This window comes from Gadus morhua, chromosome 15 (genome assembly GCF_902167405.1).
Source record: "Gadus morhua chromosome 15, gadMor3.0, whole genome shotgun sequence".
NCBI classification, from domain to species: Eukaryota; Metazoa; Chordata; class Actinopteri; order Gadiformes; family Gadidae; genus Gadus; species Gadus morhua.
The window spans coordinates 6,900,784-6,915,556 of NC_044062.1; the positions used below are offsets into that span (position 1 = coordinate 6,900,784).

At 46.8% G+C, this 14,773-nt stretch overlaps 1 protein-coding gene across 7 annotated transcripts in view; it reads right to left on the minus strand.

Annotated features, from left to right (window-relative positions):
- Nucleotides 1-14,773, minus strand: part of arid4b (AT-rich interaction domain 4B) — a 45,459-nt gene that overhangs the window by 14,888 nt on the left and 15,798 nt on the right. For all 7 annotated transcript variants that reach the window (XR_003979596.1, XR_003979597.1, XM_030378296.1 and 4 more), the window contains exons 4-10: nt 12,248-12,313; nt 11,720-11,810; nt 11,027-11,106; nt 10,199-10,290; nt 7,389-7,530; nt 6,265-6,344; nt 1,805-1,881 (exon numbers count right to left, since the gene is read on the minus strand). Coding sequence is in view for 5 of the 7 variants with exons in the window: in XM_030378296.1 (XP_030234156.1) it covers nt 1,805-1,881; nt 6,265-6,344; nt 7,389-7,530; nt 10,199-10,290; nt 11,027-11,106; nt 11,720-11,810; nt 12,248-12,313 (628 nt within the window). In the remaining 2 variants the exon portion in view is untranslated. The remainder of the gene's footprint in view (nt 1-1,804; nt 1,882-6,264; nt 6,345-7,388; nt 7,531-10,198; nt 10,291-11,026; nt 11,107-11,719; nt 11,811-12,247; nt 12,314-14,773) is intronic.

The window sequence follows — 14,773 nt, forward strand, 5'->3', positions numbered from 1 at the left end:
GGGTATAGTGGGTGGGGGTGGCGCCAATAGGCTAGTCCCGGTGTCTTTGTTTGATAGTTGACCCGTGTTATGACCCATGGCATGGCTTGTGTTCTTAGATGAAGAATAAAACGGCTAATTGCATCAGCACTCTGATTAAACTGATTCAATCCATCCGTAATTATTTTGTTTAAGCATGCATGAAATAAGATTTAACCCAGCCACAGAAAACGTGATATTATTAACACGAGATTAACGTTGATGAAGAAAACACTAGACGGGTGGTGGTACTGTAGATGCAAAGCCCAGGTGTAAAAAATATTTAAAAACTTTAGAAAACAAAAAGGGGCAAAACTTTGTAGTCCCTCTGTGGAAAAGTTAAGCGACTATCTGGGGAAATGTTCACTTGGAGAAAAACAAAATGTTTTAATTGCAAATGAAAGACGCCTTGAGGCACTGCTTCCCCTGACAATTGGCCAACCAATCCAACCCCATTTCTAAAGGCATTATAAATAATAATATACATGTATTACATAAGCGTTACAGGGACATCCTTACATAAAGTATGCATGGCTTGGCTACCATGTTAAATTTGATATTAAAAGTACCAAAAGCCTGCTTAAAGGGAAGGTTTTGCTGCATGAACAGCCTCCTTCTTTCTGCACTATCAAGTAATTTAGCAGAAGTGTTAATAGGGGTCAGGCCTGAGACCAAGGACACTTCCGAGTAGAATGCTGATGTGAAAGCATTAAGCTGTCTCCATATAGCTCAGGTTTGACGATCCCAACTAGACTACATAATGATCTCTTAGGAACAGCCACAACAAACCACTGTTGTTTGAGACAGGTTGACCTTATGCAGCTGCCAGCAGTCTTTCTCAATGGATGGCGAACCCAAGTTGCATTCATATGTAAATGTAGGCTGTACAAATCCATTAGAGGAAGGTTTCCGCCCATGATAAACATTTCACTGACGTCTAACAGGTCACACTACCTGTTGGTTCGCATGATGTCAGCTTAATGCTTAATGTCTTGTTGTCTTGTTAATGTTAATGTTCTATCACCGATGTCTCTAGATAGTAATGGCCATTGATCAGCATTGAAGATACAAGGAAGAGTCACAAAGCATGCACGATGAATGAATAATTTCTTCAAAGTTTTCAAAAACAATATACACCAGCAGGGGGCGATCAATAGGTTTCTTCATAGACTACCATTATAAGCTGAGGCAGGGAAACACTACATTTAAAATGACTGTTTTTTGTTACTGGACAAATATTTACCATTGATTTGTTGCATAGAAATACTCATTTAATTTAAGCTAATAAAATGTTTATAATTTTTTTTTTAATACCTTGACAGTTGACAGTGAATATAGAATGTTTAAATCATTGGCAATGCAGGACAATCTGCTACTTTGATATATTTAAAAGGAGAATTATAGGGCGTTGTGTTCATTTATTGACTCAATGTGTACTTAATGTAGGTAATGTAATATGTATCATGAAAAACATCAAAAGCTTCCGTTCATTTGGGCGTTACATGGGTATTACGGCTGACACAAAAAAGTTGTTTCTACGGGCGTTTTCATTTCGATTTTACCCACAATCCCCCAGGTCATTCCAGAGAACATTCCGGGGCCTATGATTCTCGTTCACAAACATTGGATTCAAATGCAGACAATGGAAACACATGGAGCCACTGAGTCTTGTTTTACGGAGGACTTCTGTTTCCTGGTAATTGGTTTAGGGAGCTCGTTTTCTATTGGAATGAGGCCAACACGAGAACCGGGGTACACACGAGCACAGTGCCAGGAGAACACTCACCTGGTTTGAGCCCCGCGTCAGCCTTCGGGGGAGAGTCACAGTTCATCTCCCGCACGTCCTTCCGTAACACCATGCAACTGCAACACACACACAAAGAAGAATTATACGTGTGCACACGCTCACATAGATGTAACCTAATAGACCTTGAGGTAACCAAGGCTGCTTTCAGATGAACAGAATAATCACACAAGCGCACGCACACAGACTACACTCTCTAACACACATAAACCACACACACACACACACACACACACACACACACACACACACACACACACACACACACACACACACACACACACACACACACACACACACACACACACACAATGTGAACAAGGTTGCTTAATAAAAGGGGCCTGTCGATCCTCAGGCCTGCATTTGTTACTTCCTGGACCTGACTCTATAACGGCATCATTCGGTTTGAACATCTGAATCCACCAGCATCATCATGCCTCTTCGAGAGCCCATTACGGTTGTAGCACGCTGCCGCGTCGGCGCATTCCGACCACACACACAATATGGCTTTCTTTGTGATACCAAACTGTGAGCTCCATGAAAGGACTTGTTCAAAGAAAGAGGCGGGTAACAGCTTGTGGGCCGCCCGGCCTCTACACACGGGTCCGGCCGGCGAGCCCTCTCCAGACAGATGGCTCCAACGCTTCCTCATCACGCTCCCTCCGAACCCAGCGAGAACAACAAATCCCCCCCCCCCCCCCATCTGTCTCTAGGCCACAGCAGCGGTGTGTGGCAACCAGCAATGAGGCGGAGGTTCGGTGACGGGGATGATCGCTAAATGAAGAAATGCGTTTAGACGTCTCAAGGGCAGGTGACTTCTTCTTGCGATGACTATCAGGAATACTAGCCATAGGGAGAAACCATTCACCCCCCCCCCCACACACACATCCCCGGCTAACATCCCCAGCAATCAGACAGCTGTCACAGCGTTCATTAGGTTCTCCCCCTCAAGGTGTCTCCAGAACGAGACCCACCGCAGGTCCTAGTCTGACAGTATCATGAGCGTCATCTCTGAGGGGCCGCGGTGCGTGGTTTCATAAGTGCCACGGAGAGTGACATCCCTGGTCTTAAGCAAACAGTCGCCACTAATGACCAGGATTAACATCTTGTAATTATAACCGTGGCCGAGTGCTGCGCGGCCCAAGTTAATACGCAAAACACATTCCTCTTTCTATTCTCTGCTGCTGGAATTGGCTTTCTTTCATTCTTTTTTTAAAAAGCAGTTTAGAAAAACCCCAGCCCAGTAGAAGACTCATCATAATATTTCACACATCAGACAGTAATGTTGTGCTGCAACTAATCAACAAGGCTATATATTTGGCCTGCGGGAGCTTCGTCTTACAGCTAAGCTTGTAAAAGCAAGATCTTATAGGCTGTGCTTTTGCTCGTCTCTACCTATTCAATGTCATTGCCAGATGAAATAAGCCACAAACCTCTTTGTCAATCCTCCAGAGTAAGGCGATAAATATCATTAACAATCCAACACTGATTTGCTGGAGTCCTCATGTGTTTCCAAAGTATCTCCAGTTTCAGCCAACTATTCTATTTCCAGCCCTGCTGATCACAAACGCGTTACAATCAGCCCCGAAAACAATTACCGTCATCCCACCACATCAGCAAATCATTATGTTCAAGTTTCACATATGTGGTTGATAATAATATCCGTTGAACAGAAATCCAGATACGTTTCCTTCAGATTAGGAAGGTATAGTTATTCCAACTAAAATTGTACACAGTACACAGACTGCGTTTACACAGGTTCATATAATCACTTGGCTTGCTCCAGATAATCCTGGTTAAGTGTTAAGACATTGATTACAGGGGCAGTAGCGGTTGAAACCAACGGCTGGTGTTTTCTGCATCAGAGCAGAAATGGATTGTGGCAATCGTTGGATTTGTACCATTTTATATCTGCTGTGGGCTCCATAGTAATACATAACCCACAAATAAGGAAGTAAGCCATTCTATCTTTACTCCACAAGCAGTAGTTGAAGATCAGTGGAAATTCACAGGGGGCCGTCGAGAAATATAAACAATTGTAAAATATATAAAATATAATCTAAACGGCGTTAACAGACTTCTACGACGACCAGGAAAATGATTTTGCTCTCTCTTGTGAAGTAGATCGGCCCTACAGGATGAAACCTGCCTTCCTAACAAATGTCTGCCGGGCCCCATTGTCTCCGACAGGAAGCTGCCGGCAGGATCAACCGCAATCACAACAGCTAACAAGTGGGAGCAATCACACAGCGCCACGACTCAGGAAGGGGCTTATGTAACGGACTTCTGCTCAAAGGAACCACAGCGTCTGAACCCTAAGTGTTTTAAAGGAGCCATCACTCACTGAGATAAAGTACGCTCATGAAAAAAGATGATGAGGTGCAGTCGGGGTGTGGGGAAAAGAAACAGACAGAATTTACTCCTGGACTGTAAACTCTGCATCTCTGCCTGCCACTGAAAATTGTCAATAAATTGTGCAAAGCAGAGGAGCCTGTGGGGCTGTCAGAACGCCAGGCGCTGGATTAATGTGCTCCCGGGTCTAAATCAAATAATGATCTGTATCAATTGGTGGAGGATCGGGTTTGGAAAAATGCAATAAATGAAGGCACTGTTTCCAGTTCTGAGAAATCCCCAAATAGTACTTTCACTTATTAATATTTAAGGTTTAAAGATAAAGCAGGGAACAGCCTCATGGCAGATGATATTCAAGAAGGGACTAATCTGTTGCTGAAGCTACAAAATTAATACCAAGTCTTCCAATAGTAAATTCAACCCAAGTGTGAGATCAACAACACTAAAAACAAAACCAATCCCGAACTCTATTCCTCATCCTATACGCGTGTTTATATCTGCCAAACGACTTTGGATGTTTACTGGTGTCACCGTCATAACAACACTTCAGCAAAGCAGCGCAGGTCAATTAAGTCACTCAAGCAACTTCAACGTCCCAAAGTGGTCATACAAGGGCCACAAACACTTAACAGGGCTAGTAAAAACATCTATATTTCAATGGAACCTGAGCTCCTTTAAAAAGGCAGTTTGCGCTGCCTTGATCACCTCTAGGCCTGCTTCAACAATGAATGCGTCTTCCACTCAGTGTGCGACCGGGCCACATATAGTATCATCCTAGACATGGAGGCGGAGAACAACTCCTATTCAAACTAATCCACGGAGCGCCATCTTAAGAACCTTGAAAAGTTAAAGAAAAAATGAAATGCCGCAGTCGAAAGGAAAACAAGTCAAAGGGCACTGCTTTATTTGGCTCTCTTTCTACCCACAGGATAAAAAAAAGAGTAGAAAATAAATAAATAAATCGATCCTCTCTTATCTCAGTCCAGAGGACGCCAGAGCCATTTCGAAAAGTAAAAGGTTTAAAATATGACATACAACCCTGCATCTCAATACTCTCACGGACGAACACACACACACACACACACACACACACACACACACACACACACACACACACACACACACACACACACACACACACACACACACACACACACACACACACACACACACACACACAGGGCTGCAGTTTCCATCGTGTCAAATTATCTTCCTCTGCCTTATCACTCCCGTCTGGCCCCTTCCCTGCCGGCCCTCAGCCGGGACTAATAACGCCCGTGTTCAGTCAGCCGCCGGCCCCTCGGATAGGTCAGTGGTTTCCATGCCGATGCGCTGCATGGGTATCCAGCCAAGGCCAAACATAAACAAACCGCAGTGAACTTCGGGCGGGCCGGAAGCCACGTATTGCCAGGCCGTGGTTTCGTTACCCATCCTATCCGCGTGTGCACGCTGGTGGACTTCAGTTCATAAACCAGGAGTGAGTCGGTGCACCGTGGGAACACCCATCACTCCTCTCCATGCCGGAGACTCTGCAACGCTGACCTCCAGGTGACGTCTCACTGAGAACCAATGGAGGGCCAGAGGCCGGTTAACCCCTTCCGCTCAGTGACAGACGGACGCAGAGAGCCCTCCTCTCTCACACACCAGCGGGGGCGAGACGTGGGGCAGGCTGCTCAGAGTGCTTTATGGCTAGACCACGTCTCCTCCCAGAAACTCCTTCAGGGTTCACCCGATCACAGAGCTACACACCACACTTTGTGGAGCAACATATTGATTTAACAGGTCGAGGCAGAATGACGGCAAAAGCAACAACAGTGTACCCGCGTTCAAGGGCTGTACAAGTGTTGAATAATGGCTCTCTGACGCACACATTGCAAACACGCAAACGATGGGATACAAGGGCAATTGCTGCAGTCCTGCTTCACATTGTTGTGCCATTTATTTTTTTATTAGGAATAATACAACTAATTTTATTTGCACGCATGCGCGCACACACACACACACACACACACACACACACACACACACACACACACACACACACACACACACACAATGAAAGGCACTTCTAAAGGGTGTGGGTGACTCACAATTTGCCATCCTTGAAGGAGCGGACAAAGATGTTGTCCTTCTTCACATTCATGTCTTCATGGCAGTCCGGGGAGATAACCTTGTGGTGTTTAGGGGGGGGTAGGGGGGGGGGAGATAAGAAACATAGTCAAAGAAGCGATCTGCATTTTAGATACTCTGTGTGTGCATGCATGCGTGCAGGACTGAGGAGCTCTCAAAGTACCATAACGCCCAAGGGCGATGCAACTAAAATGTCACACTGATGTCTTGCATGCTATGCGGTCTGCAGATTGAGGTAAAGAGTGCGTGCGTGCAAACCCCCCCCCCTCCCCACCGATATCGAGAGCTGCATTCCTGCAGACAACCGTTTCTCTCTCCTGGATTGCCTGCATAAACTCTTCTGCTAGCAATGTGCTCTCTCCATTTCTCTCTCGTCTCTGGCTCATTCAAATCTCCTCCACATTCCCTCTGCCTGATTGCCCCACAGCCGGCGATGATGTAAACAAAATAAGACACCACTTCTCCACGTCGATACAGTTACGCCGGGCTGCCACCAGGAGGCAGCACTGACTACAGTGGGCAGTCGGAGATGGGGAAGGCAGAACAACAAGGAGAGGGAGGCGGGTTCCTGCTGAATCCACAGGGAGGGTTAAAGGGACAGGGGCCTCCCCACCTCTAACATGCGCTACATGTGTCGGCCTGTAAACAAACAACGGCGGGCACTTCTTCGCTTGCGTGCGCCATAGAGCCCGGGAGTGCGTGGGAGGCTGACAGAGGACGGCGACGGAGTGATCGCTTGTTGGCATAAATCCTCAGTGCTTCACTCAGTGCTTCACAGTTCACACAACACTTTGGGGCAGCCAAGTGGCTCATGCCTATGTGCAAGCAGGTATCTGCGTATATCTCCTCCCTACAAATGATAAATTATCTGACGCCGGCACAGCAGTTGTCAGGTTTAAAGGCCACCGTAGTCAGAGAATGCTTCATTTGATATATGTGGTGTGTTTGTGTGTGTGTACAGTCCAGTCTAGAGTGAGATGGACTCCTGGACCAGAGTGGCTTCCTTGCAGGCGTGGGGGAGGAAGGAAGGGAGGGGGAGAGAGACAGAGCGAAAGACACAGGGAGAGCGAGAGCGAGATCTCACCAGTGCTGGGTACCACGTGGTCTTCTTCTTGTCACCAGCGGTCGCTCCCTCCACACACACCACTTTGCCAAACAGCTCTTCATTCTGCTGCTGCTCGTTCTCCTCCTCCTCGCTGGACGAAGAGGACGACTGTTCTTCTTGACTGCAGGAAGGAAATCAAAAAGGTCAACGGGACGATATGTGGAATAACATACAGTCGGGTGCCGTGATGTGAAGCTGGGCTTGGCATGACTAGGCCCCTGTTCAACCCCACCAACTTGGTGCACGTCAACACCAAGAACTGCTGTTGTTGGTTAACCCCTGCCGGAGAAGTGCTGCCTGTGTTTCGTGCATGATTCAATCCAAACCAGCCTATTGATTCGGCTGTCACAACACTGCTGGCAGCTGCTTGTTGATGCAGTTCCAGCCTGCTTACGTGGAAACATTCTACAAGCCATGTCCGAGGGGTATGTTGCCTCATCACACAAGGAGCAAGGGGGCTAATCTTGCAAAAACAACCTCCGCAATGCAAGATGAAACAGAAAGTCTGCCTGGCTTATATTTGAGATCGGACCGCAAGCTCCTTCTTTATACACACTAGGGGTGTGAACGGTCACAAATGATAATTTTTTTAAAGTGGACCACAGTCGCGCTATAGGGGGAGTATTTGTTTATCAACACGGCGGATGCGCGAGCAGAATGATCGCAAAAAGAACATTTGTTTGACCGGTTGCCATGGTTATCTCTGTGTGGTTAATTTGCAGTTGCGGTGTTGATTAGGATGTTGCCAGCTTACTGTTACATTAAACTGTAATCAGAAAAGGCATTTATATGCTATAGACCCTAGAGTATCTGTGGCATAAAGGCTGAGACGAATTTCGAATTATGAATATGTAAACTTTATGTTGAAAGTATAAGCGTCGCGATTCCCATTGAAACAATGGCGCAGTGATTATTATTTTTTTTTTACGGTTTTCGTTTACAGATTTTTCCTAAATGGTTATGACTTACTAACCGGTTACACACGTACACATGTACCCGTGCACACCCCTAATAAACACCATCTAGTGCTTTAGTCGAATCCTACCTCTCAGGTGTGACAGCACCTTTCACACTGCCCTGCCTATGATGTGGCCACTAGACAGGCAGGCTGTACTTTAACCAGGTGCTTCAATGGGCAGTCAACGGGGAGCCGAGCTTTAGTTCTGCCATGTTTCCTACGCGTGGAATGCTCCATCGGACTCAGATGCTAGCGCCATTTCTCTCTTTTTGCAGAAGAAAAACAAATGAAACTAACACTTTGCTCCAAAGTGTTCAGTATTCCTTGTGTCGTCTGATTGAGTAGTTCGTTTACCTATGTGATCAGTGTGTGTTCTTCTTACTGGAAAGATTGCTTTAATCTGCTTGTCAAACTATACAAATCTGTAATGATTGCCAACATGCTTTGACTTTACACTCAAAACAGATCTCAGGCAGACTTCTGCAGCAGTCGACTGTAGCGCTCGCTAGTCTCCAACTCAATTAAACATCAATGGAATTCACACCCTGTCTTCAGAGCAGGGTCTGGATCAGACACAGGCATCTCAAACTTAGCACTGAAAGGTAGTAAAACATGAAAATGCAATACTATTAAACAGATTTCAGATCAGGTTTCTCTCCCCATGTCTCCGTGTCCTTCAAAGCATGGCAGAGAGAGAGCGAGAGCGAGAGCGAGAGAGAGAGAGAGCGAGAGCGAGAGAGAGACACGAACGAGTGAGGGAGGAACGACTGGAGGAAAACCAGAGTGGAGCAAGGGGCCTGAGAGCTGGAGTGAGAGCCCTCTATTTATGCTTCACCGGGCCGGCTGCAAGCACAGTTCACATCTTACACAACGCCTGGAGGCAATCTAAATCAGTAAATCAGCCAAGCTGTTTCTACTACCGCCACCACAACCTTTAACAGAGCAACAAGAGCAGAAATCTTTGAATCACACGTGTAACGCCACGAGTTCAAACCAAAACACTAAGATAAGCAGTAACAGTAATGTAAGTAAGGAATGAATCCCTAAGTAAGGCAAAGGATAGGAGGACTACCAAACCAAACAAACAACACTGGGCTTGGTCGAGTGAAACTAAAGTGGGCCAAGTCCTCTCAGGCAGGCAGCAGGTCGGGAGGCTAAGACACATCTGGAGCGGCTCCAAGTCAAACGTACACCAACCACGGGGACCCGGAGCGCCATATTGATATTTCTCTTGGAGCCATTCGGTAGGGGGAGGGGGGTGACGCTGGTAAATCAGATTCTGAACCACAGAGGACTCCTCTTTATACCGAGTAGCCTCAGTTATCCTCCACAAAAAACACGACTATCAGAAACGACCATCGGAATGGAAGTTATGGGAGGAAAAGCCAAAACTCCAGCCCCAGGCCCCTAGGCATGTGCCGCGTCCACGCTCCACAGGCAAGGCTTCCATTCTGGCTCCGGCGCCCGATTAGGGAGCGGGAGGAAGTGAGCGTAAACTCAATCTTCTGTGTGCCTTCGGTGGCCGATTGTAACGCAGCAGAGAGAGAGAGAGAGAGAGAGAGAGAGAGAGAGAGAGAGAGAGAGAGAGAGAGAGAGAGAGAGAGAGTGAGATTGAGAGTGAGAGAGAGAGAATATGCATGTATATGATAGAGGGAGCGGGGGAGAGTGAGCTGAAAGAGGATGGGAGAGAAAAAAAGAAAGAAAGAGAAGAGAAGAAGTGACCCGAGGAGATTTAGGTTTTTCCTCTACTCAGTTAAAACAGACATGACCCACGCACTACAACTCCCATCAGCCACCGGGAGCGCTACGGAAAGGGAGGGAGGACACTTACACAGGGTTGGAGCGTCGGCCGCGGTTGCCCTTCTTGCCGATGACGGGCGTGCCGAAGTGCTCCGGGTTGGTGAGTGGTAACCGGTCCAGGGTCTGCGGGGGGGGAAGCGGGAACACCGTTAAAGGGACAGTGAGCGCACAGTAGCGTGAGACCGTTAATGGAACACCGTTAAAGGGACAGTAAGCGCTTGCAGGATCAAATCGAAGCCAACAGGAGGAGGGGGAGGAACACGACATATCGTACGATGGGGTAATTAAAGAAGTGTGCCGTGCTGGATGTTATCAGGGCGGACGCCTTAACCCGGCCTGACGTTGATTGCTTTTTATAGGGGCTTTGTTGCTGTGCTCTGACAAGTCTCAATTGGCTGTTCGTTTGTAGTGCTCTGCTAGCCAACCTAGCAGAAGGAACTCCTGCTAGGGGGTTTAGAGGGAGTTTATCCCTGCCTGTCCATAGGGCTTAGAGTGGGGCTGTGTGCCGTCCAAACCCATTTCGACATAAGCCGTGGAAGCAACAGCGAGATTGTAATTGTGATAAATGGTACTAAACTATATTGTCTTGACTAAACCCCTTAAAACAGTTTGTTTCCACCAAGTTTACACCGATATCTGAAATACCACGAGTGGTATCAACGGCAAATATCACTTGCCGTTTAAACACAAAAACCTCAAAAAGGGATCCTTCCTTTACAGTCTTTTAAAGTAAACAGTGGTTTGCTTCAAGGGACAAAAGTGTGCACAGTGTTCCAGTGAGGACGAAGGACAATTCCCTTCTTAAACTAAGTTGTGGGTGCGTGTGGGAGTGCAGGACGAAGACGTGACAGGGACTCGCCTCGCTCTCTGCAAAGTGCCGTGCTCCTTTCAGGCACAGAGAGGACCGCCGCAGGGTCTTCTCGTCACCGTCGTCAAACACTGCAGAGATGAGGGAGAGCAATTGTAAGCCGCGCTGCTGTATGTAGGCCAGGAGTCCGTGCAAACACACACACACACACACACCACACCACACAGACAAACACACAAGCACACCCCACAACACGCAGACAAACACGCAGACAAATACACACGCACAAACCACACCACACAGACAAACACGCCAACACAGAGTACACGGCCACACTCATTCTTCCTCCTCTTGAACACAGACTTCTGGTTTTAACGATGAGACGGATGATAACACATTTTTGGCAGCTTCCCCCCAGACTGGGGAAGATCCTGCACAACAGCATGTGACCTTAGAGCTGGGTAAGCATTTCAAGGACGCCCCCCGCCCCTCAAAAAAACGGAACAGTGGAAAGTAAGGGGGGGGGGGGGGGGGTGTGGGATCTTGGCGCAACCTTACCAGGTAAGCATTTTAGCTGGATGCCAAAAATAAAATCACCTTACAACGATGAGCAGTGGTTAAGAACTGTTTCTGTGCGTGTGTGTGCGTATGTGTGCAGTTAAGCACTGTGTGTGTCCGTGCCGATTAGAACAGTTTGTGCGTGTGATTGCCTGCAGTTAAGGACTGTGCGTGTGCGTTACTCACCAACAGTGTATATACTGGCATCGGTCAGCTTATTGATGGTAGCCTCTTGGTAGACCCCCTCCTGGTTCTTCACTTCCACAACGGCCCCCACCTGGAGGAACAGCATAGGACCAGTAGTGAGCTTTGGTTCACTGTCATGTAACCAGAGATGGGCTAGCCTAGCTCTGAATGCTACTGCATCGGGTTCACAAGATAACTATTAAGGAGGGTAATTAAAAACACTGGCCAGCTGTACAAACATCAATCACTGAGTAGAATCAGGGGAGAAAGGTTCTACTTGACAAATTGCCATTCGCTCAATATGCCCTCAATACAACCTTTTCCGCTGCATTAGATCGTGCGAAACACAAGCAATTTTCTATGTGTTCACACGTCCAGCCGATGCTGTATATGCAATCCATTTTTCATACACTTCTACTCCCACTCAAATCCCATTTTAGATTTTTCTTTTGTTTAAAGGAATAACAGCTACGCTCTTTGAAAGAAATATATATCTATATATATATATACACGATCGAATAGGCTTACCTTCAGAGGCCCTTTGATGTGTTCATCTTGTACCTCGGCGGTCGACAGATCAGGCTTAAAGGTCACCTAGGAGAGAGAGGAGAGGGGGGCTCATGAGCAACAGGAGTAAATAAAGCCAGAGAGAGCCCCCCATATGAGAAGACCTCTGGGGCTGTGTAGGTTAAACCCTCGCTGCCCGGGCAGCATGCGGTCCCTGCCTCCACCATCGCCCTACTGGCTAGGGGGGAAACAAAAGTGAAAATAAAAAAAAGTGAAAGTGATAACAAAACAAATAAACACAACATGAAAAACAGCCTGCATTGCTGCAATGGATAGCTGAATGGGGGTGTCCACAATAGACTGCTGAAGACCCTTCCCATTTCGCCTCCCCAAAAACAGAAAAACGCAACATGAGAAATCGCCTGCAAAACTTCACCAGGAGAATGTCAGCGGTCTGTTGTGAATGTTAAATGGGCCGGGCTGGTGTGTGACTCTCCCTCCATCCCGGGAGTCTACCCCCCACCCTCACATAGGCTCTGTGAGGCCGAGTAGATCCTAATCTCATCACGCAGGGGGTAATCTAGCATCCACACCACAACATGATGAACTACACCACCGCAGCAGTCCGAAGTTCGTCCCGCATGGGGGGGAAAAGGGGCGATAGCAGGGGAGTGTAGACATGGACATGAACCTAAAGGGTGTGTCTAGGCTTGTGTTGAGCTTGTGCATAAGCAGAACACAAGCCTAGAGCAAACATTGGTTTTACCCACTTTAATTCTCTTCCCTCACCTTGTATATCCAATAGAAAATGCCAATTCTTTGGTTTGTTCTTTTTATAGAATTGTTTTCTGTTTAGGAGCGTGCGCTACAGGAATAATGCACAGGCAACGCAGGCTGCGTAGGTGGGACACTGAATACTTTACTGCAGATGTAATTGCTGAACACTCACTGGGGATGTAATTGAGTGAGGAACACTGTCTTAGTAAGTGTCCCTTTTCGGATGGCCACATATTAGTCCGGCTCAGACCGAGAATATTCAGATATTCCTTGGATAGGTCGCAATAACATATCGCCATTCTAATAAAATCACAATACAAATCGTGGTGGCATTCAATCATCGTGATATCCTATCGTGAGGTCCCTTCCAAATCCCGTCCCTACCAATGACCTCCCCGTATTTAGTGATAAACTCAACCCAATTAAACTAGCATACGGTTGAGTTTCTACTGAGTTGGTGTGCGCTCAACCCTGTGCGGTATGACTGGGACGGGCAGCGTTTCCCCCTGGGTGCTGCTGGGTAAATGAAAGCACAAACTGCCAGCCGTGTATCCCTTTCATGTCCCACGCTCTCACTCAGGATCATTTCCAGCAGAGCAGCGCAGAGGAGCCGAGCTAAGTAAAGCTTGTGTGTCTCTTCTCTTGTCTGTAAAGAAAAACAAGCCCGCTGGCATCAAAAACCAGACAGCCCTCCATCTCCTCCTCTTCATCTTCCTCCTCCTCTCCACTCCTCTTTCTGAATTGTGCAACAGCAGAAGAAGCACTGGCTAAGGTCTCACTGTACGAGGTCAGTTAGGATGGGGGGGGGGGGGGGATCAGGAGATCAGGAGGGTAATAACAAAACAAATCTGCAAAGATAAGGAGACAGACACCTCAGCTTTCAGGTCATAAAAGACAAAGCAGGAAGGGAAAGGTTATATAAAACCCGGCCCTCTGCACAGCTTCGGAGATAATTGCATTCTCGCGCCACAGATGAGAGGAATTCCCCATCTCGCTTAGGGACCGGCGAAAAGCCTCTCCTCTCCAAGACAAAAGGGAAGAGAGAGAGAGAGAGAGTGAGAGAGAGAGAGCGAGGGCGAGAGCGAGACAGGTGTTGCTCACCAAAAGCACTGGCTGAAGGCATGTCATAACACCCGGCTATTGTTAAGTAGGGCCATATGAAATCCGTTTTATTTTTTTCCAAATTCCGTTTTATTTTTTTCCAAATTCCGTTTTTTCCGTTTTAATTTTCATTAATTCCGTTTTTACACTTAAAATCATCAGAACGAGTGTCAAATAAGTGCGAACGAATACAATTTAATCAGATAGAAGACTACATTTATTAAAACATCACAACATTGCACTGTTTTTAGTGCTTCAAATAAAAACATGACATAAATATTAAAGTGCTTATAAACTCTTTTTTTATAAACTCATATTGTTGTTTGAAGGGGCGTGCCCTGGCTACGGCGTTCATTGTTTTTCATATGGATCTTGGACTTCAAGTGGTCATCGCACGTATCTTTGCGTTTCCAATCGATAGTATGTTGACATATTCTACAAAACACCTGAGTGATAGAAGTGTTTTGGATATTGTTCGGCTCTGAATTTGGGGTTAGAACCGAATTACGGGCGCTTCAACTTCTTCTTCGGCTTCTTGTTTCCCGGAGCGGGACCTATTGTTTGCGTGGAGGACCGGGGATTTTTTTTTAACATGTTTAACTGTTGCATGTTATATGTGCTGAAGAACAGGAACCTGCTGGAAATCAGTTATTTTACTAAGACAGGCCC